The following is a 22,438-nucleotide window of genomic DNA, read 5'->3' on the forward strand; positions in this document are numbered from 1 at the left end:
ACCAATTGAGAATCTCCCTATGTGTGACCATAGAACAGTAACAGCAGCAAAGAGTGGTGCGCCCTAGTAGACAAGGCGGTGGCTTTGGATGGACAGTTGAAAAGCTTGCTGATGAGTGTGGTCTGAGGGAGTTGGTGGTTGGTGGTTGGCCCTGCTGTGGTGATGGGGTGTTCCTCCGTGGTTTCTTCTGGATCCTGCTGTTGATCTAATCTTGGTAGAAACAAAAAATAAATGTCAGAAGTGAGTGACATAGGGGTTTAACAATTACATTGGGAGATGTTTTTTTTACATAGTTTTACAGATGTGGTCATACAGAAGCAGGTGAATACATTCCTTAATTTGATGTGGTGATATGTTGACAACTAACAAATTAACTGTCAGTATACTCTGTTGAACTGTTGGCGATAGTAGCTGCCCTCCAGTGGGTGGAGGACCATCAACCTGTCAGAATTGCAGTATGCTCAGATTCCCTGTCTGTATTTAATAGTTTATCATCTGGCAAATCTAGTAGGAATGATCTGCTATTGGAGGCATTAATATTATTATGGAGAATCGAGGGATAGGGTGTAGTAGTGCGATTCTGTTGGGTCCCAGACCATTTGGGAGTGGGGGGAATTAAAGAGTAGAGCCATTATCATAGATGTGTGGCAGAAGAGGTGGGACTCAGAGCCGGCATTTATATGCCCTCCAAAGAAAGGTTGGTTGACCAAGATTCAAGGGTCAGATTAGGCAGGAAGCAGTGGTGTTTGCTCAGTTGCATCTTTTTATTTGATTTATTTAACTAGTCAGGTAAGTTAAGAAGAAATTCTTATTTTCAATGATGGCCTAGGAACAGGGGGGGGTTAACTGCCTTGTTCAGGGGCAGAACAACAGATTTTTACCTTGTCAGCTCCGGGATTCGATCTTGCAACCTTTCGGTTACAGGTCCAACGCTCTAACCACTAAGCTACCTGCCGCCTCGGCAGGACATTGAACATTGTACATTGAACTCGTCATCATATCTGGTTGGAAAGCATGCGAATGGTGTATGGTTGATGAAACAGTGAAGCAAGCATGTGTTGATGCATTGTTGTAAGTACCTGTATGTGGAAGAGGGAAAGATTCATGTGTAGGGTTATTGAGGTTGCACAGCAATGGGGAAGGGTTTGATAGAAGTTATTAGGGCTCTTTTTCTTTTCTTATTAGTACAGGATTAGATAGAAGAATTTAGTCTCTCTTATTGTTTGTTTCTTTATTCATTTAGTCTGTAAACTGTGATTGACTACTCACTCCAGTACAGTAGTTGGCGGTATTTACCTCTAACGTTTGTTTACGGACCGTCATAATATTATAGTAAAAGAAAAATACGGGATTTGCGCTGCTATTCTAGAGATTACATTAATCCTACTCAACCTTTTAGCTGTCAGCTGATTGTCGAGTTGGGAGAAAAAGAAAACATAGCCATGGCGGCAGAGATTCATTCGAGGCCTCAAAGCTCAAGACCAGTTCTTCTAAATAAGATCGAAGGGCACTCTGACGCGGTCAATGCTGCAGTTTTGATACCGAAAGAGGACGGAGTGATCACAGTTAGCGAGGACAGGTAGGTTGGCTGACGCCCCATTAGCTAGCACGATAACGGTTATCCAGACAATGATCTAGCCAGATAACATTAGCTGGCTAGCTTGTTAGCCTACTTACTAGGTTATCATTTGCCTGGGGACCAGACGGTGAATTTCTAAATACACGGTCTGGAACATCATGAGTGTTTGATTCTGGAAATGGTTCTCTAAAAGTAGGAATGTTGAATACAATTATTTGAACTTCCTCTGCCGATTGTCCGTGATGTTGGTCCTTTAGCTGCTCAAAATATTTGACAAAATATCCACAGGAAAGTATTGTTTTGTCGACTTTTTACAACACCGGTACTGACGTTGAGATTTCTAACACCTGCAAGACCATAGAGATCCTATTAAATTACTAGAGGGGCTAGCTACAAAGATTTGTATAACTAACCCACGATTGACCAGAGCCTGTTTTTCCAATGGGAGCAAATTAATCATAGTGGACAGAACAAGCAAGGAGTTGGGCAGAGCCAAGCACGAGCTAGTGAAATCCTATTGGCCCGTTTTAGCCTTTATTTGCATATTTCCGTCAGGGAATGCCTAATCTGAAGTGCGCATATGTAATAACTCGATTCGCCCTTGCACTCTAAACAATGCATTTTTTAGACTTTACCCTTTGGCAAAGGGTAAAGTCTACAAAACACAGCTAGGCCAAAATTAGTCTCGTTCCATCTTTTCCCACTGTCAGCCACTGGGCTTCCGCCCATCACCATATTTGGTAGTGAGTGGAAACGCCAACCGGATGCTTCACATTTATACATCTGGTGAAATATCTGTCTTATTGTTCTATCTGTGCTAACTATGTCATAAACTCTCAAAGTTCCATTAATGGGGCGAAAATGGAAGCCATCTTCCTCAGGGAGAAATCCAAAACCCAGTCTAATTGGAATGAATGGCAGCTGAGGCATGATGTATCAGAAGTTGTGTAATGGAATTTTTGTCAACCTAAAATATTGTCATAATTATTAATACAGTTTATACATCTTTTATACACATTTCTGTATAAATAGCCTCAAAAATATATGTAAACAGACCATACATTTCTCAGATGTGTTTTTCTTGGAAAGCTGTGAGTGCTATTATGATACAATATCAGTACTTGTTGCATTTACAACTTGTCTAAGTCCTACCATCAACTGATTTGAAACAGTTTGTGGCTGTGGATTGACTGCATTGTTTGAATGGAATCATTCCTCTAAGACTGGCTAGCTAGCTAACACAGATCCCAGCTAGCAATGAGGAATCGGCCCAGAAGCGGTCCCCCGGATCTGATTGAATCGGCCCGGAATCGGGTGTGGATTTGGACCGGAATCAAAATGAATGACTGCCCAGAATCGGCCCAAGTACATCGGGCCATTTCTGTCTACCGGAATTCAGCCAACTTAACCGGCATCTTACTGGAATCCCCCCAGAAGCGGCCTGATGTAATTTTAAATATATGAATACAAAATTACTTGATTTAGTCATTTTAAATATTATACATTTTATACATACAAATTATACCCATCCCAATTTTTTTTTTAATTGTATTTATTTTTTACCCCCTTTTCATCATATCAAATTGTCTTGTCACATCGTTGCAACTCCTGTACGGCCTCGGGAGAGGCGAAGGTCGAGAGCCATGTGTCCTCCGAAACAGAACCCCCGCCAAGCTGCACTGCTTCTTGACACAATGCACGCTTAACCCGGAAGCCAGCCGCACCAATGTGTCAGAGGAAACACCGTACACCTGGTTACTGTGTAAAGCGTGCATGCACCTGGCCCGCCACAGGAGTCGCTAAAGCGCGATGGGACAAGGACATCCCGGACGGCAAACCCTCCCCTAACCCGGACGACGCTGAGCCATTTGTGCGTCACCTCATGGGTCTCCCGGTTGCGGCCGGCACGGGTATCAAACCAGCATCTGTAGCATCGCAGTTTTCCCTGTGATGCAGTGTCTTAGACCGCTGTGCCTCTCGGGAGACCCCATCCACAAAGGTTTTAATTCTTATCAATTGCCTTGCACAAAGTATCAAAATACTACTTAAACAGGACTCTTAAAGAATTTAATTGAAATGTTATTTGACATTTTATCACAGAAACAATGAGAAAATATGTAAAAATAAATAAATAAATGTTAATTGTATAAAGCAGCCCGTGTAATCATCTGCCTGAGAGTAGCCACAATCGTCCCGAGCCCCAAGTAATACATTTGGGCCAGATAACTCACACAGGAATCGGCCGGAGCTCAATCGCCGCATCCTAGCCATAAGTAATGCTGCTGAGGTCGGCCCAAACTCGGGCCACATGACGTCGGCCGAGTCTGACTCAGCCGAGTGCCCCGACTCTCAGCCGGAATCGGCCCAGATCCACTGCTAGCTGCGATACAGTGCAGATCAATTCTAAACATTTCATTGTTTTACACCTTTCTTATCACTGCACTGGCAAACCATGATTGACCTTTGGACCATCATAATTAGGTTACTGTCCATTTTAGTATTCTAATTCTATGTGCAAGATTTTGGTTAGTATTGTAGCGACCCGCACAGACAGTTGTGTGTTATGTGTTAGGCTAGGAGGTGGTTGTGTTGTACTTACCAGTACCCAGTGTTTGCGGGGTCCGACATGCCAATCAACCTGCTATCTGCCAATCATGGGAATGCCTGGAATGTTCTGATGCCGGGCATCCTGGCAGTTGGTGGAGTGGCGTGGAGGGGGGTTAGGCAGGGGGATGGAGCATTGGCAGTTAAGACCAGGTTTAGACATTGTTCTCTCTCTTACGTCTGGCCTTCACAAGAGAAGGCCACGGTTGAATTTTATTCAACATTCATTGACAGACAAGGGACGTTTAGGATTTCTCTATGTAAATGTGCGTGGCGTTGTCTACATAATTTGAGGACATCGCCACGTTCCGTGGCTAGGTTATCATCAAACTGACCAAACAGCTCGCTGTCCTCTGCCTAAATAGCCTGTAAACCAATTATTTATATTTACACTAGATGACTGTTCTAAAGCCACCGTGATCCATCTTGGCACTCCCCCACCATAGTAAAAAATATTTTAGAAGCTATACAAAATGTATTTTGTTAAGGCTACCTTTTGTTTTTGCCACTTTTATTTTATTACAGATACCTTTTAATGCATATATTTTTTAATTGTGTTATGTGAGCTAAACAAAACATGTTATTTTTTTAAGTAGAATTTTTTGATAATACTAATGTTACTGTCCCCAAGTCATGCACCCCAAAAACGGAGGGGGCACAAAGTATGTGAGGATGGGTGGGTGGTGGTCCAGATAGTGGCTGAAACACCTGAAACAGCCTTTTCCTGCAATCTACAATCATAATAATTTTACTTAATTCGATGTCAATTTTTCTCCAAATCTAAGCATACCTCTTGAGCTGTCTGTATCCTCCTGACTGGTGGTTATTTTTTTTAAAGAATCTAAATATGCTTCTCGGCATCTCTGCTAAAATCTGTGTAAAAGATTGAAAGCGATGGGATTCTTATTCAGTACATTTAGTAATTAATTTCTTGCTTTTCTAAAGTCTACCAACCTGATTGGTAGTTGATTGATAGCCTGAATTGACTGATTTGTAGCTGGTTATCAGTTTGGGAGATAGGTTCCCAATCTGGGCTAGCTAAAGCCAACTTCATAAAAATGCTAGGTGGCTAGTAGTATTACAGAGAAACGACAACAAAAAATGAAACAAAATAAAATGTGTGTGTGCATTAGTACTAGTCAAATATTTGGACACACCTACTCATTCAGCTCTAATGAACTTATCCTCTGCAGCAGAAGTAACTCTAGGTCTTCCTTTACTATGGCGGTCCTCATGAGAGCCGGTTTCTTCATCAGCGCTTCATGGTTTTTGTGACTACACTTGAAGAAACTTTCAAAGATCTTGACATTTTCCGGATGAACTGACCTTCTTGTCTTAAAGTAATGACGGACTGTCGTTTCTCTTTGCTTATTTGAGCTGTTCTTGCTGTAATACGGACTTGGTCTTTTACCAAATAGGGCTATCTTCTGTATACCACCCCTACCTTGTCACAACACATCTGATTGGCTCGAACGCATTAAGAAGGAAAGAAATTCCACAAAGTAGCTTTTAAAAAGGCACACGTGTCAATTTAAATGCATTCCAGGTGACTACCTCATGAAGCTGTTTGATAGAATGCCATGACTGTGCAAAGCTGTCAGGCAAATGGTGGCTACTTTATTTGTTTAACCCTTTTTTTGGTTACTACACGATTCCATATGTGTTATTTCATAGTTTTGATGTCTTCACTATTATTCTACAATGTAGAAAATAATAAAAAATAAAGAACCCTTTGAATGAGTAGGTGTTTCCAAACTTTTGACTGGTACTGTGTATATATTTCCAACAAGTCTTGAAGGAGTCAAAAATTACTTAAATACATGTCAATTTTTTCAAAACATTTAAATTAAATACTATAGAATTCCATTCATTCCAATGGAGGCATGCTCCTTCTGGGGAGTGCCAATATGGCTGACCGATGGGTTTAAAGCCTCTCTTTGGCCAATACATAGCATCAGCAATCCAGGGGTTATTTACATTATTGCTGTAAACAATGGCTTGTTGCGGGACGAATCAACTTCGCTCCAAGAGGCTACTGCCTAAACAGTTTACAGCTTTCGTAGGTGTTAGCTATAGCAAATAGTGTTTCTTTATTGATTTAGCAAGTTAGCTAGCTAATAGGTATGGAATGCATATCCTCAGGGCATAAAATCGATGTGTGTAACATTAGCTAGCTAACTGCATAATCCTGGCACCGACATCCGGATAGCCAGGGACCTCACAATACGGTATTAGTACAATTTGTAGGTTACGATACGTATTGCGATTAGATACTTTGCTTTGATTGCGATTCGATGTTCCAAACATATTGTTCACCATATGTCTGCTGCAGAGGGACGAGGAGAGCCACGAGAATTAGTTTTGATCAGTCATGGAAATAAGTGCTGAAAACCAATGGGCTCCCTATTTAAAAAGAGGTAGAACAAGCTATGAAGGAACAATAGTGGTGTTTTGGTACAGCAAACTAGCACAAAATAATATTGTGATATTGTCAAAACGATACGATTATATCGTCAAAAATATTACTACTACATACCCAACCCAACGGTCACCATTATTGAGACTTTAAATTAGGTGTATGCACTGTGAATCAATTGACAAGTGTTACTGCCACCTCCAACCACAATTGCAGTTAAATGGTGTTTAGAGCCATTTTGTGACCCCCTGACCCATAACCATACTATTTAGACACAAAAGAGAGATGTAAGCCTAAACACCTTCCTCCAAAAAGTAATACATAAATGGTGAGGAAGAGCGAGTAGCTTAGGCAATTCTCTAGAGCGGGTGGCCATCCTCTTCTGGTCAACTTTAGGGCACCAGGCCTAGATCAGAGCAAATTAATGTTAATGAACAGATCACTGACCATTTCGAATCCCACCGTACCTTCTCCGCTGTGCAATCCGGTTTTCGAGCTGGTCACGGGTGCACCTCGGCCACGCTCAAGGTCCTAAACGATATCATAACCGCCATCGATAAAAGACAGTACTGTGCAGCCATCTCCATCGACCTGGCCAAGGCTTTCGACTCTGTCAATCACTGTATTCTTATCGGCAGACTCAACAGCCTTGGTTTCTCAAATGACTGCCTCGCCTGGTTCACCAACTACTTCTCAGACAGTTCAGTGTGTCAAATCGGAGGGCCTGTTGTCCGGACCTCTGGCAGTCTCTATGGGGGTACCACAGGGTTCAATTCTTGGGCCGACTCTTTTCTCTGTATATATTAGCGATGTCGCTCTTGCTGCGAGTGATTCCCTGATCCACCTCTACGCAGACAACACAATTCTGTATACATCTGGCCACTTCTTTGGACACTGTGTTAACTAACCTCCAAACGAGCTTCACTGCCATACAACACTCCTTCCGTGGCCTCCAACTGCTCTTAAACGCTAGTAAAACCAAATTTACGCCTTTCAACCGTTCGCTGCCCGCACCCGCCTGCCCGATTAGCATCACTACTCTGGACGGTTCTGACTTAGAATAGGTGGACAACTACAAATACCTAGGTGTCTGGCTAGACTGTAAACTCTCCTTCCAGACACATATTTAAACATCTCCAATCCAAAATTACATCTAGAATCGACATCCTATGTCGCAACTCCTTCACTCATGCTGCCAAACATACCCTAGTAAAACTGACTTTCCTACCGGTCCTTGACTTCGGCGACGTCATTTACAAAATGGCCTCCAACACTCAGCAAATTGGATGCAGTCTATCACAGTGCCATCCATTTTGGCACCAAAGCCCCACTGCGACCTGTATGCTCTAGTCGGCTGGCCCTCGCTACATATTCGTTGCCAGACCCACTGGCTCCAGGTCATCTATAAGTCTATGCTAGGTAAAGCTCCACCTTATCTCAGCTCACTGGTCACCATAGCAACACCCACCCATAGCACGCGCTCCAGCAGGTATATCTCACTGGTCATCCCCAAAGCCAACACCTCCTTTGGCCGCCTCTCCTTCCAGTTCTTTGCTGCCATTGACTGGAACGAATTGCAAAAATCGCTGAAGCTGGAGACTTTTATATTTCCCTCACTAACTTCAAGCATCAGCTATCTGAGCAGCTGCAGTGGTACATAGCCCATCTACAAATATCCCACCCAATCTATCTATCTTTCATCCCCATATTATTTTTATTTACTTTTCTGCTCTTCTGCACACCAGTATTTCTACTTGCACATCACCATCTGCTTATCTATCACTCCAGTGTTTTTTTGCTAAATTGTAATTACTTCTCTACTATGGCCTATTTATTGCCTGACCTCCTCACGCCATTTGCACACACTGTATGTATGTATATATATATATATTTATTTTGTATTTTTGTATTTTTTCTTCTATTGTGTTATTGACTGTACGCTTGTTTATTCCATGTGTAACTCTGTTGTTTGTGTCGCACTGCTTTGCTTTATCTTGGCCAGGTCGCAGTTGTAAATGAGAACTTGTTCTCAACTAGCTTACCTGGTTAAATAAAGGTGAAATAAAAATGTGGCGGTCATGCTTGGTCAATTGTACATTGAGGAGCAATATCCTGAGCATGGTATAGAGACAATTGAATGCTCTGGAGCGACACCTTTCCCTGTCAACAATAGGATTAGCTTCTCATGGTTGAAGAGATAAGGAAAGTTTGAGGAAGGGAGAATCAAATAGTATGAGATGTTGGTTCAGTATTTTTTTATTTTATATCTCATGACTGGACTGTCGTAATGGCACTTTACTCTCCTTTTGTGTCACGGGTCACAATGATCTTGTGGCTTGAGAATTTCATTGCGTTATAAAATTGTTGCAATAGATGAACTGATGTTCTTATACAGACCTTTTCCTCCCAAGTTGCCCAAGTTCTAGTACTGTAATCCCTATTCACATTTGAGACTATCATGCTGCACCTGCAGGAACGGTACCAAGAGGGCACTTGAAGTTTGAATATGACATTTCCTGTGTCCTATGTCCAGAACTATCCGGGTATGGCTGAAGAGAGACAGTGGACAGTACTGGCCCAGCATCTACCACACGGTCTCCTGTAAGTACCACAACCGATTTTAGAAGTAGGCTTTAGTTGACACATCCAGTAGATGCTAAAGCGTATACTACTGAATCAAAACATTGGCCATACATAATTGTTTTTCAATGCATATTTTTCTTCTCTGTACTAGCGCCGTGCTCCTGTATGTCGTACCACCATGATAGCAGGCGCATCTTCATAGGGCAGGACAACGGGGCCATTGTGGTGAGTGAGCTAAAGCCTTAAAGATGACCTCATGCTTAAACTCTAGTCTGGCTGTGTTTGACTGGACTCATAACATACCATTCTTGTTCACACTGACCCTTTTTCCAATGTTTCCCTGCTTTGATTGAGAATCAAGCCAACAGTATGAAGTTACATAGAATAAGAGTGGTACTGGTAGCATATTTTTATTATTGTTTGGTGGTTCTAACAGGAATTCCTTCTGTCTGAAGATTTCAACAAGATGAACCATGTGAAGACATATCCTGGTGAGATCTGAGAGGGGGTTTCCTGCCTTTACAAAGCAAATGACAACAAAAAAGCTTTGGTGACGTTAGACATGATCTCTAGTGTTCAGTAAGGAAGTCTTGTGTATCAGTAATGGTATAATGATCTGCTATTTCAGTGATCATTTCTCTTTAGTGTGTATTAGATGTGTGTGTGTGTGTGTCTTGTCTACTGGGCTGTGTTCTGCATCCTCACCCAGTCCCATAAGAAATCATCTGGTCCCTACACAGCATGCCTCTGGGCAAATGTCCCTCTGTGGACTCAAACAGGAAATAGAGGCTGATGTCATTGCTGCTTAGAACACATGCACGCACACAACCACAGACCCAGACCCACAGTGTAAGGAGAAAGTAATCGTTGTCCAAGCAATCATAGCTTGATGATCCACCACCACATATTGGCTTATTATTAGGTTATTACAGTCCCCTTCCCGCAGGCTCAGTGAATATGATATCTGTGACTAACAGCCTAGCCATGCAGCCTGGACCTTACTCTCATCACTGGAAAATCCCTGCTTTTGGCAACTTGAGTTTTAAGCATTAGATGCCAAAAAAACAGATGTCACTGGAAGTTTCCAGCAGTTCTCTTTCAGCAGAGAAAATGACCCCAGAACAGAAAAGCTACATTAAATGGTTTATAGTAATTTAACTCGTTCCTACATTCAACTTTCTGCAAAAGGTATAATGACTAAAACATTTGTGCGTGTATGTATTTAACCCATTTGTGTGTGCTGTCTGTGTGTGTGTCTAGCCCATCAGAACCGTGTGTCAGACATGGTGTTTTCTCTGGAGAGCGAGTGGGTGGTGAGCACCGGACATGACAAGAGTGTGAGCTGGATGTGCACCCAGAGCGGCAGTATGCTGGGGCGACACTACTTCGGCTCCTGGGCCAACTGTCTACAGTATCCTTCTCTCTGTGTGTGTGTGAGAGAGCTGGACAGGTGTCAGTTTGCATTGTAATGTTCATATTCTTAAGAATTACTTCTTGGGTCAAAGGTCACTTCCTGTCTGTCCTATGTGCCCTTCCTCTGTATCTTCCTTGACTCCGTGTCTAGGTATGACAATGACACTCAGCATGCCTTTATAGGGGACCACTCAGGACAGATCACCCTGCTGAAACTGGAGAGACAGACCTACTCTACCGTCACCACACTGAAGGGCCACGAAGGTAACATGCACATCACAGGAGGTTGGTGGCACCTTAATTGGGGGGAGGACTGACTGAAGCAGAATTAGTGGATTGGTATCAAACACGTGGTTTCCAGGTGTTTGATGCCATTCCACTCGCTCTGTTCCAGCCATTATTATGAGCCGTCCTCCCTTCAGCAGCCTCCTGTGCTACACACACATGGACATATGTATACTGTACGTATACTGCCTATGCACAATATGGAAACGGACACTGCAAACTGCTCAAATGCCAACTGGCAATCATTTTAAAAAGAGGAAATGTTGGTAGCAGATTGTATGGCGCTATACTGTATTGTCATGCAGTGTGGTAACAGTTTTTCAGTGCTGTGATTTTCTCTCACTCTGGTTGCCTGTGGTTTCTCTAATCATTTCCATGTGATTCACCCCAACCTTCTAAAATCCAATACAATTTTATGTGAAATGCTTACCTATGGGCCCTTCCCAACAATGCAGAGAGAAAAAAAGAGAAATAATAACACAAGGAATAAATACACAACGGGTAAAAGATATCTTTGCTTTATACATGGGGTACCGAGCCGATGTTCGGGAGTACGAGGTAATTGAATTGAGGTAGATACTTTTGTATATATTGTGTATGTGGACACCCCTTCAAATTAGTGGATTTGGCTATTTCAGCCACACCCGTTGCTGACAGGTGTATAAAATCGAGCACACCGCCATGCAATCTCCATAGACAAACACTGGCAGTAGAATGGCCTTACTGAAGAGGTCAGTGACTTTCAACGTGGCACCGTCATAGGATACCACCTTTCCAACAAGTCAGTTCGTGAAATTTCTGCCCTGCTAGAGCTTCCCCCGATCAACTGTAAGTGCTGTTATTGTGAAGTGGAAACGTCTAGGAGCAGCAACAGCTCAGCATGTGTGGTAGGCCACACATGCTCACAGAACAGGACCGCGAAGTGCTGAAGCGCGTAGCACGTAAAAATCATCAGTTCTCGTTTGCAACACTCACTACCGAGTTCAGAACTGTCTCTAGAAGCAACGCCAGCAAAATAACTGTTTGTCAGGAGCTCCATGAAATGGGTTTTTATGGCCGAGCAGCCGCACACAAGCCTAAGATCACCATGCGCAATGCCGAGTGGTGTAAAGTTCGTCGGCATTGGACTCTGGAGCAGTGGAAATGTATTCTTTGGAGTGATGAATTACGTTTATCATCTGGCATTCCAATGGATGAATATGGGTTTGGCGAATGCCAGGAGATCGCTACCTGCCTCAATGCATAGTGCCAACTGTAAAGTTTGGTGGAGGAATAATGGTCTGGGGCTGTTTTTAATGTTTCGGGCTAGGCCCCTTAGTTCCAGTGAAGTGAAATCCTTAATGCTACAGCATCAGTGACATTCTAGATCAGGGCTGCCCAAGCGTTTTCCTGGAGCTCTACCGTCCTGTTGGTTTTCAGTCCAACCCTAATTTAACACACCTGATTCTACTAATTAGCTGCTCAACAAGACCTTAACTAGCTGAGTCAGATATGCTAATTTAGGGTTGGACTGAAAAGTTACAGGACAGTAGATCTCCAGGAAGAGGGTAGGGCAGCCCTGTTCTAGATGATTCTTGCAACAGTTTGGGAAGGCCCTTTCCTGTTTCAGCATGACAATGCCCCTGTGCACAAAGCAAGGTCCATACAGAAATGGTGGATGAACTTGACTGGCCTGCCCAGAGCCCTGACCTGACCCCATCGAACACATTTGGGATGAATTGGAACGCCGATTGCGAGCCAGGCTTAATCGCCCAAATCAGTGCCCAACCTCACTAATGCTCTTTTGGCTAAATGGAGCAATGTTTCAACATCTAGTGGAAAGCCTTCCCAGAAGAGTGGAGGCTGTTATAGCAGCAAAGGGGAGACCAACTCCATATTAATGCCCATGATTTTGGAATGAGATGTTTGACGAGCCGATGTCCACACACTTTTGGTCATATAGTGCCCTCCACTAATATTGGCACGCTTGGTAAATATAAGCGAAACGGGCTGTGGAAAAAATGTCTGCCGTTTATCATCTTGGTCTTTCATTAAAAATATTCACAAAAATCAAACCTTTTTAATTGTAGTAAAATGATTGAAAAAATACATGTGAAATAAATATTTCACATGTGTGCTTCAATTATTGGCACCCCTAGAAATTCTTGTGTAAAATCTAACTGAAGTATATTCCCATTCATATTTTACGTTTTTAAGTTCACCTGAGGGATTAGGAGCAATTAAGTGGTAAGTCATGACTTCCTGTTTCACTGGGGTATAAATATGAGGTGTCACACAGGCCAAGATCCAATAGGCATCCATCACTATGGGAAAGACCCGAGAATACAGTAATGATGTGTGACACCACAATCAGGGCAATAATTTAAGAAGTTTAAAGCAACAGGAGATGTTAACAATCTTCCTAGAAGAGAACATGTCTACATTGACCCCACGCACAGTGAGGAGGATGGTTCGAGTGGCCAAATAAATCTCCAAAGGACCACAGCTAGAGAATTGCAGATATTAGTTGGGTGTTTGGGTCAGAAAGTCTCCAACACTACGATCAGATGCCACCTACATAACCACAAGTTGTTTGGGGTGGTTGCCATAAAAAAGCCTTTGCTGTCATCAAACAACAAACTCCAGTGCCTACAGTTTGCCAAATGTTACTGGAACTTTCAATGGGACTGGGTTATATTGTCAGATTAGAACAAAATAGAGCTTTTTGGAAACAAACACTAGAGGTGGGTTTGGCGTATACAGAAGGATAGCCATGCAGAAGTATGGTGGTGTATCTTTGTGGAGCTGTTTTTCTTTAAATCAAAGTTCACTGCCTCTGTTAGGAAGCTTAAACTGGGCTGTGTTCCAAAGCACTCCTCAAAATAAACACAAAAATGGTTAACTGACCACAGAATCAAGGTTTTGCCATGGCCATCCCAGTCCCCTGACCTGAACCCTATGGAAAACCTGTGGGATGAGCTGAAGAGGAGAGTCCACAAGTGTGGACCTTGGGATCTGAAGGATCTGGAGATAATCTGTATGGAGGAATGTTCTGCGATCCCTTGCCATGTTCTCCAACCTCCATTATGCATTATTATAGGAGAAGACTCAGAGTTATCTTGGTAAAGGGAGGTTGCACAAAGTATTGAATGAAGGGGTACCATTTTATGATATTTTTTCAATTATTTTACTTTAAAGCTTTGATTTTTGTGAATATTTTGAATTAAAGAAATTTTTTCACAGCCCGTTTTGCTCATATTTACCAAGGGTGCCAATATTAGTGAAGGGCACTGTACATATAGGTATGGATAAAGTGACAAGGCAACAGGATAGATAATTAAGCAATAAGTCCCGAGGGGGTGTGGTATATGAACAATATACCACAGCTAAAGGCTGTTATTATGCATGACGGAGTGCCTGTATACAGGCCTTAGCCGTGGTATATTGGCCATATACCACAAACCCACAAGGTGCCTTACTGCTATTATAAACTGGTTACCAACGTAATTAGAACAGTAAAAATAAACGTTTTATCATACCTGTGGTATACAGTCTGATATACCATGGATCTCGGCCAATCAACATTCAGGTTCAAATCACCCAGTTTATAATAAACATACCATGGCATTGTTGAATAATCATTTCGGATTGGCTTGAAGGGCATTCTAGAGCATGCATTATTTCCCTATAACTCACGGTAGAATTCAATGGCTATAGTTCATTTTTACATGTTCTATGTCTTGAGCCCAAATAATCAACGAGGGGCTATGTGTTCAACGGTAAGTAATGCAAATCCGCGGAAAGTAAGTTCTGCTATGCTAGCGCGTCGTGGAATACACATTCCACGTCTTTCATAATTTCCATTGAACGCATAGCCCCTCGTTGATTATCCTTTACATAGCAGTAGCGTATGTGATGAGTCAATAGAGTGAAAACAGGGTAAATGCAGATAACCAATAGCTACCCGGAGTAACTATTTAGCAGTCTTATGGCTTGGAGGTAGAGGCTGGGATGTTCAGGGTCCTGTTGGTTCCAGACTTGGTGCATAGGTACCGCTTGCTGTGCAGTAGCAGAGAGAACAGTATGACTTGGGCGGCTGGCGGCTTCCACCTCCTGGTATAGAGGTCCTGGATGGCAGGGAGCTCGGCCCCAGTGATGTACCCTCTGTAGCACCTTGCTGTTGGGTGCCAAGCAGTTCCCATACCAAGCAGTTCCCATACAAAGCAGTCACACTACCAACCACCAGTCTGTTGTGTCATAACTTCCTGTTCACCCCCCCTTCTCACTTCCTATTATCCTTTTGTCACCCCCCCTCTCAGGTAGTATTGGAGCTCTGTGGTGGGATCCTGTTCAGAGGCTTTTGTTCTCAGGAGCGTCTGACCACAGTGTCATCATGTGGGACATCGGGGGCCGCAAGGGACGAACACTACTCCTCCAGGGACACCAGTAAGAGGGAGGGAGGGGTTGAGGGAGTGTGTGTCATCCAGTGCATATGCTTGTCAGTAGCATGGCTCTGTAGGTTAGCACCAGCTGTCACAGGGAGCTGTTCACCACGTATTGTTTTATTTGTATGTTTTATGTTCTGTGAACTCCTCAGATGGCGTAGCTATCAGACCAAGTCAGTGGAGTTCCTCTGAAGTTCTGTCATTATGTTAATACATTAAATAAGTCAGCTGTCTGAGATTCTTTGGAAGATCACCCTGAATATTTTTTACGTTATTCCTTCTCTCTCTCTCTTCCTCTCTCCTCCCCGTCTCCAGTGAACGAGTGCAGGCGGTGCGCTACCTGCAGCTGACTAGACAGCTGGTGTCCTGTTCTGCAGATGGAGGCGTCACAGTGTGGAACATGGACACTCCCAGAGAAGAGGTAGGTACAGTATGTCAGGAACCAGGAATACATCTCAATACCTCTTCACCTTCTACTCTCCTTAGAGTAAGGGTGGGCAAACTTTCTGGACCCAAAAAATAGAACAAAAAACATGCCGTAGTTTGCCCACCTCTGCCTTACAGGCTGCTGAACTCCCAATCACCTTGGTTACGGAGCATCACCAACTCCCTACTGCCCTCTGGTGTTGAAAATTCAATACTGCTACAAAGTAGCTACTCTCTCTGTTCCCGCTTGACTCTCTCTCTGTTCCCGCTTGACTCTCTCTCTGTTCCCGCTTGACTCTCTCTCTGTTCCCGCTTGACTCTCTCTCTGTTCCCGCTTGACTCTCTCTCTGTTCCCGCTTGACTCTCTCTCTGTTCCCGCTTGACTCTCTCTCTGTTCCCGCTTGACTCTCTCTCTGTTCCCGCTTGACTCTCTCTCTGTTCCCGCTTGACTCTCTCTCTGTTCCCGCTTGACTCTCTCTCTGTTCCCGCTTGACTCTCTCTCTGTTCCCGCTTGACTCTCTCTCTGTTCCCGCTTGACTCTCTCTCTGTTCCCGCTTGACTCTCTACAGGCTCCTCAGTGGTTGGACAGTGACTCGTGTCAGAAGTGTGAGCAGCCTTTCTTCTGGAATGTCAAACAGATGTGGGACTCAAAGACCATTGGGCTTCGGCAGGTGAGAGGGCAGGCAGCCCCTGGTGTAGCCGTTACTGAAATACAAATATCCTTGCGACTGTATAGTAGTGGTAGAAATACAGATACATCATCATCAGCATTGCGTCCAACAACAACATTGACGAATACGCTGATTCGGTGAGCGAGTTCATTAGAAAGTGCATCGGCGACATTATACCCACAGCAACGATTAAAACATTCCCAAACCAGAAACCGTGGATTGATGGCAGCATTCGCGCGAAACTGAAAGCGCGAACCACTGCTTTTAACCAGGGCAAGGTGACCGGAAACATGACCGAATACAAACAGTGTAGCAATTCCCTCTGCAAGGCAATCAAACAAGCTAAGTGCCAGTATATAGAGACAAAGTAGTCGCAATTCAACAGCTCAGACACAAGAGGTATGTGGCAGGGTCTACAGTCAATCACGGATTACAAAAAGAAAACCAGCCCCGTCGCGGACCAGGATTTCTTGCTCCCAGACAGACAAAATAACTTTTTTGCTCGCTTTGAGGACAATACAGTGCCACTGACACGGCCCGCTACCAAAACCTGCGGGCTCTCCTTCACTGCAGCCGAGGTGAGTAAAACATTTAAACGTGTTAACCCTCGCAAGGCTGCAGGCCCAGGCGGCATTCCCAGCCGCGTCCTCAGAGCATGCGCAGACCAGCTGGCTGGTGTGTTTACGGACATATTCAATCAGTCCTTATCCCAGTCTGCTGTTCCCACATGCTTCAAGAGGGCCACCATTGTGGTGGGTCTGGGTCTCAACCCCGCCCTGTGCAATTGGGTACTGGACTTCCTGACGGGCCGCCCCCAGGTGGTGAGGGTAGGTGCGTTCTGAGCCCTCTCCTGTACTCCCTGTTCACCCACGACTGCGTGGCCATGCACGCCTCCAACTCAATCATCAAGTTTGCGGACGACACTACAGTGGTAGGCTTGATTACCAACAATGACGAGACGACCTACAGGGGGTCCTCGGAGTGTGGTGTCAGGGAAATAACCTCACACTCAACGTCAACAAAACAAAGGAGATGATTGTGGACTTCAGGAAACAGCAGAGGGAGCACCCCCCTATCCACATCGACGGGACAGTAGTGGAGAGGGTAGTAAGTTAAGTTCCTCGGCGTATACATCACGGACAAACTGAAATGGTCCACCTACACAGACAGCGTTGTGAAGAAGGCGCAGCAGCGCCTCTTCAACCTCAGGAGGCTAAAGAAATTCGGCTTGTCACCAAAAGCACTCACAAACTTCTACAGATGCACAATCGAGAGCATCCTGTCGGGCTGTATCACCGCCTGGTACGGCAACTGCTCCGCCCACAACCGTAAGGCTCTCCAGAGGGTAGTGAGGTCTGCACAACGCATCACCGGGGGCAAACTACCTGCCCTCCAGGACACCTACACCACCCGATGTCACGGGAAGGCCATAAAGATCATCAAGGACAACAACCACCCGAGCCACTGCCTGTTCACCCCGCTATCATCCAGAAGGCGAGGTCAGTACAGGTGCATCAAAGCAGGGACCGAGAGACTGAAAAACAGCTTCTATCTCAAGGCCATCAGACTGTTAAACAGCCAGCCACTTTAATAATGGGAATTGATGGAAATATAATGCCACTTAATATAATGTTTACATACCCTACATTACTCATCTCATATGGATATACTGTACTCTATACCATCTACTGCATCTTGCCTATGCCGTTCTGTACCATCACTCATTCATATATCTTTATGTACATATTCTTTATCCCTTTACACTTGTGTGTGTGTATAAGGTTGTAGTTGTGGAATTGTTAGGTTAGATTACTCGTTTATTACTGCATTGTCGGAACTAGAAGCACAAGCATTTCGCTACACTCGCAGTAACATCTGCTAACCATGTGTATGTGACAAATAAAATGTGTTTTGATTTGAGATACAGGCATATAGAAATACAGGAACTAGGCGTGATCAGTCTTTATTATTTGACCCTTGGCTAACCCTCATGTGTTTCCTGGTTCAGCACCACTGCAGGAAGTGTGGCAAGGCGGTGTGTGGGAAGTGTAGTTCCAAGCGCACTACATACCCTGTGATGGGCTTTGAGTTTCAGGTGCGAGTGTGTGACACCTGCTACGACACCGTCAAGGACGAGGAGTGAGTAATAAAAACAAACTAACTTAGTCGCTCTGGTTAACAGTGTCAGCTAATTGACTCAAATGTACTGTCAATATAATAATACTTTAACAGAGTATAATACAAATGTGTGACTCAGATTTACTTTTGTCTTCATCCAACCACCTTATTCCTTGCTACTTATTGTCCTCACGTACCACTTTGTCTCATCTTCCAGTCGCACTGCGTTAGCAACGTTCCACGAGGGGAAGCACAACATAGCCTTTATGGACATGGACCCTTCCAGAGGCCTGATGGTGACCTGTGGCAGCGACCGTGTCATCAAGGTCAGACATTCTATCAGCCCAATCACTCACTGGTGGTCAGATGGACAGTCCCTGATCATAGGGGATTAAACTCAATACTATTACATTTTTTTAATATGCTTGAAAAGTGAAAATGTTCTAGAATGTCAAAAAGTAAACAATAATAGAGACATCTTGCAATTTTGGAGACAGCATCGCCTTTTATTAGCAAAGAGATTTACAGTGGCTGGTTAACAGTAAGTAAGTGAATTGCTTCGCCCCAAAGTTAGCCAAGATTATTAGCTAGCCAGCTAAAATTGTTTACAGTTAGCAAAATAGTGTAGAAGAGATTGCTAACTACATTAGCTCTGCCTTGTCTCCAAAAATTACAAGGTGTCGGTTTACATTTCACCATTGTGACGTACATCCATGCGTATCCACTTTCTTCCATGCGTATTAATGTCATCTTTCAATATTCATACATCTGTTTTTCATCTGACTTTACTGACTCTCTGATTGGCTCTTTCGACAGATATGGGACATGACGCAAGTGGTTGGCTGTAGCATAGCAACAGGCTTTTCCCCACGTTGATTAACCCCTGCCCCCGATCGGCCCCCAAACTCGTGTCTCATCCTTCTGGCTCCTCTTCTCTGTCTGGCTGCTTCTGTTCTCTCACGTCCCACTGGACGTTTGGATGAAGATACGTGTGTGCTGTGTAAATGGGTGGGTACTAGTGTTGGTAACCATTCGCTTGATTTGGTGTCAGTTTTGTACGACAGAAGTTAAGTCTCAAATGTGTCTCAGGTCTAACTTCCAGTGTGTACCCATTCAGTGGAGCTCCAAGCACAATGTTCTAGTGTGTGTGCGTGTGCGCATGGGTGGAAGGAGCAGTGTTTTGTGTTAACGTATGTTAGACTTCTGTCAGGTTTCTTTGACAAAGTGGGTCACATTCCTCTTGCACTGTAACATTGGACTGCTAACACCCATCATCCACAATACCCTGCCCAACAGACACACAGGGCTCTCCTATTGGCTGCTGACTTCAACGTTCTACATTTTGAAATATTGCAAATACTAACCATTACAACACTGCTTTTATATATGCACATGCATAGTGTGTACAGTATGAGATGCAGTGTACTTACCGCTGTATATCCCTTAATGATCATGAGGTCAGTTTCTCTCTTTCTCGCTAGTCCTTCTCTTTCCACCTCTCTTGTCCTCTCTTCACTAGTTGGCCTTATTAAACTCACTTGTTTGTCTCAAGAGGAGGAAATGGAAGAGTCATTAGCCGGCATGGCTGTATGTGCCCGATTGATGCTTGAGCCGTCGGCATGACAACCCTTGCCGAGCCGTAGGCACAGCTGTTCTCCCCCAGACATTGTCCAACTTCACCTCAGACACACCTAAAACATATTTTGTCAATTTTCTGTACAGATATCACTTCTAGTCCTGAAAACCAAGACCCCATACTCTATTGCCTTTGCGATAAGTTAAGATGAATTTGCGTATAATGAAAAACGGTGTAAGGTTTTGAATGAGGTTTTTGTTCGGCTTTTGCTCTATTTAGACAGGCACTTAGGTACTGAAATGGTACTGTATAAAAGTCAATGTAGCACTAGTTTCCATGCACGCTGATGTTTTACACTGTTTCTTCTCACTGTGGGTAAAATTAGAAGCTGCTTGCGTTTCCTCTAAGGCCTTAAGAGAGCGGGACGCCCCAAGCCTTCTAGAACCTTCAAACTGCTCACGACGCTTCTCACATGTACGCACATACACACTCTGCTCTGTAGCATAGCTGCATTTTACACTCAACCGTCACCCATGAATACTTAGCATTCAACACTATTGACTTGCTTCTAGTTTCTTTGTCACTCTCCCACTCTGTTTTGCTTCCAGAGCCCAAGAAGGTTCTCCATTGCACTGAAATGCACTACATGTGGTTTAGAGAGCAGATGCATTTAAAACAAAAATGTTTTTGTAAGTTTGCATTTTGGGGGATTTGCTTCATTACGGCTTGAGTTACGTGGCGTCCTTAAACTGGTAAATATTTGGCTAATTTGTGGTAGGTTAGACTAACGCTTGCCTAAAGGTAAACTGAACATGACATGGGAGTTCTGATTTTTTTCAAATGTAATCCTATTCCAGGTTTGATCACCTAGTGTATAATATTTATATTTGTAGCAATGTGTTTCTGATTGTGTCTGGATGTTTATGTCATGTACACTTCATGTATAGGATGATGGTGGTGAGTTCACACAGACAGGATGATGTCATTGAGAAATCTGTCACAGATATGTTTACCATGTCATGTCAGAAACATGATGACATGTCTGGGAGACATGTTTATGTCACAGAGGTGTTGACATCATAAAGAAATTGTGACATCACAGAGATACAGGGGTGTTGATGTCACAGATGGACATTGTGAGGTCACAGAAGGGGCAGGTATCCTAGCGGTTAAGAGCGTTGTGCCAGTAACTGAAAGGTCGCTGATTCGAATCCCCTAGCCGACTAGGTGAAAAATCGGTCGACGTGCCCTTTAGCAAGGCGCTTCACCCTAGTTGCTCTGGATAAGAGCGTCTGCTAAATGACTAAAATGTAAAGTACAGACATCAGGGATGTGCAGTGTTCTTGGGGACACTTTTACTACAGTACAATCAAGGCTCAAGTTCAGCTTTTTTTTTACTGTGTTAGATCAAAAGAAATCTCTGGTGCTCTGTAAACATGACCCTAACCTTAACCCTCGGCGTTATAGAGGATACCGGCGTTATAGAGGATACCGGCGTTATAGAGGATACCAGAGTTATAGAGGATACCGGCGTTATAGAGGATACTTGGGACAGTTAACTGGAGTCCCAGTGATTTCTGCTCCCAACTAGATTAATTCCATTATGAGGAGTAACCAAGAGCCAGTAACGTTTAGAAGCTAACATTAGGTGATTCCCTCCACATATTGTTCCCACCACATTTGTGATCAATACTATTCTCTAGGTATGTTGGTTTGTAATGAAGTATAAGTCTGTTTGATGGGTCGATCCCATGAAGAAGAATGTATATACTTTTTACATGATTAGATTAGTTATTTTCATCATATGGTGGGCATACATGTAATTTGACTAAACCCCATCCACATTTTCACACAGGTATTAAATTGTAAGATCTCAAACTGGAGCCGTATCTAGCAGAGGAGACTACTGGGAGGAGCTATAGGAGGACCAGCTCATGGAATTTATGGAATGGAGTCAAATGTGGTTTCCATGTTTGATGTGTTTAAAACCGTTTCATTTATGCCATTACATTGAACCTGTCCTCCTGTAGCTCCTCCCACCAGCCTACTCTGAATACTACAGTTTACGTTCTCTCTTTAACCTCTTTGTTGTCCTTTTATCATGTCATACTGCTCGTAAATAATCTTGTTTTTCCGACCATTGTTGTATATCTTTAATAATTGTATTTTTAAAGAGAAACTCTTGATAATATTGACAGTACTGACTTTAGTCTCCCTGTGGCACTGTCACGGTGAAGAAAGAAATGAAATCTTAATAAAGAAATCCATTCAGACCTGTTATTAAGTCTATAACTCTTGTGTTGGATGCCTCCCGTCTGCAATACAGTAACAGTCAGAAAAGAC

General features: G+C 43.5%; 1 protein-coding gene across 1 annotated transcript; it reads left to right on the forward strand.

Annotated features, from left to right (window-relative positions):
- The first annotated feature begins 1,368 nt into the window (after window positions 1-1,368).
- Window positions 1,369-22,375, forward strand: wdfy1 (WD repeat and FYVE domain containing 1). Its single transcript, XM_055939263.1, has 12 exons — window positions 1,369-1,579; window positions 9,133-9,200; window positions 9,334-9,407; window positions 9,619-9,673; window positions 10,443-10,593; window positions 10,747-10,859; window positions 15,179-15,305; window positions 15,620-15,725; window positions 16,300-16,401; window positions 18,410-18,540; window positions 18,737-18,845; window positions 19,336-22,375. Exons 1-12 carry the CDS (start codon window positions 1,443-1,445, stop codon window positions 19,393-19,395), a joined length of 1,233 nt encoding a protein of 410 aa, XP_055795238.1. The 5' UTR covers window positions 1,369-1,442; the 3' UTR covers window positions 19,396-22,375.
- Window positions 22,376-22,438: the final 63 nt, after the last annotated feature.

Source organism: Salvelinus fontinalis, chromosome 11 (genome assembly GCF_029448725.1).
Source record: "Salvelinus fontinalis isolate EN_2023a chromosome 11, ASM2944872v1, whole genome shotgun sequence".
Taxonomy (NCBI): Eukaryota; Metazoa; Chordata; class Actinopteri; order Salmoniformes; family Salmonidae; genus Salvelinus; species Salvelinus fontinalis.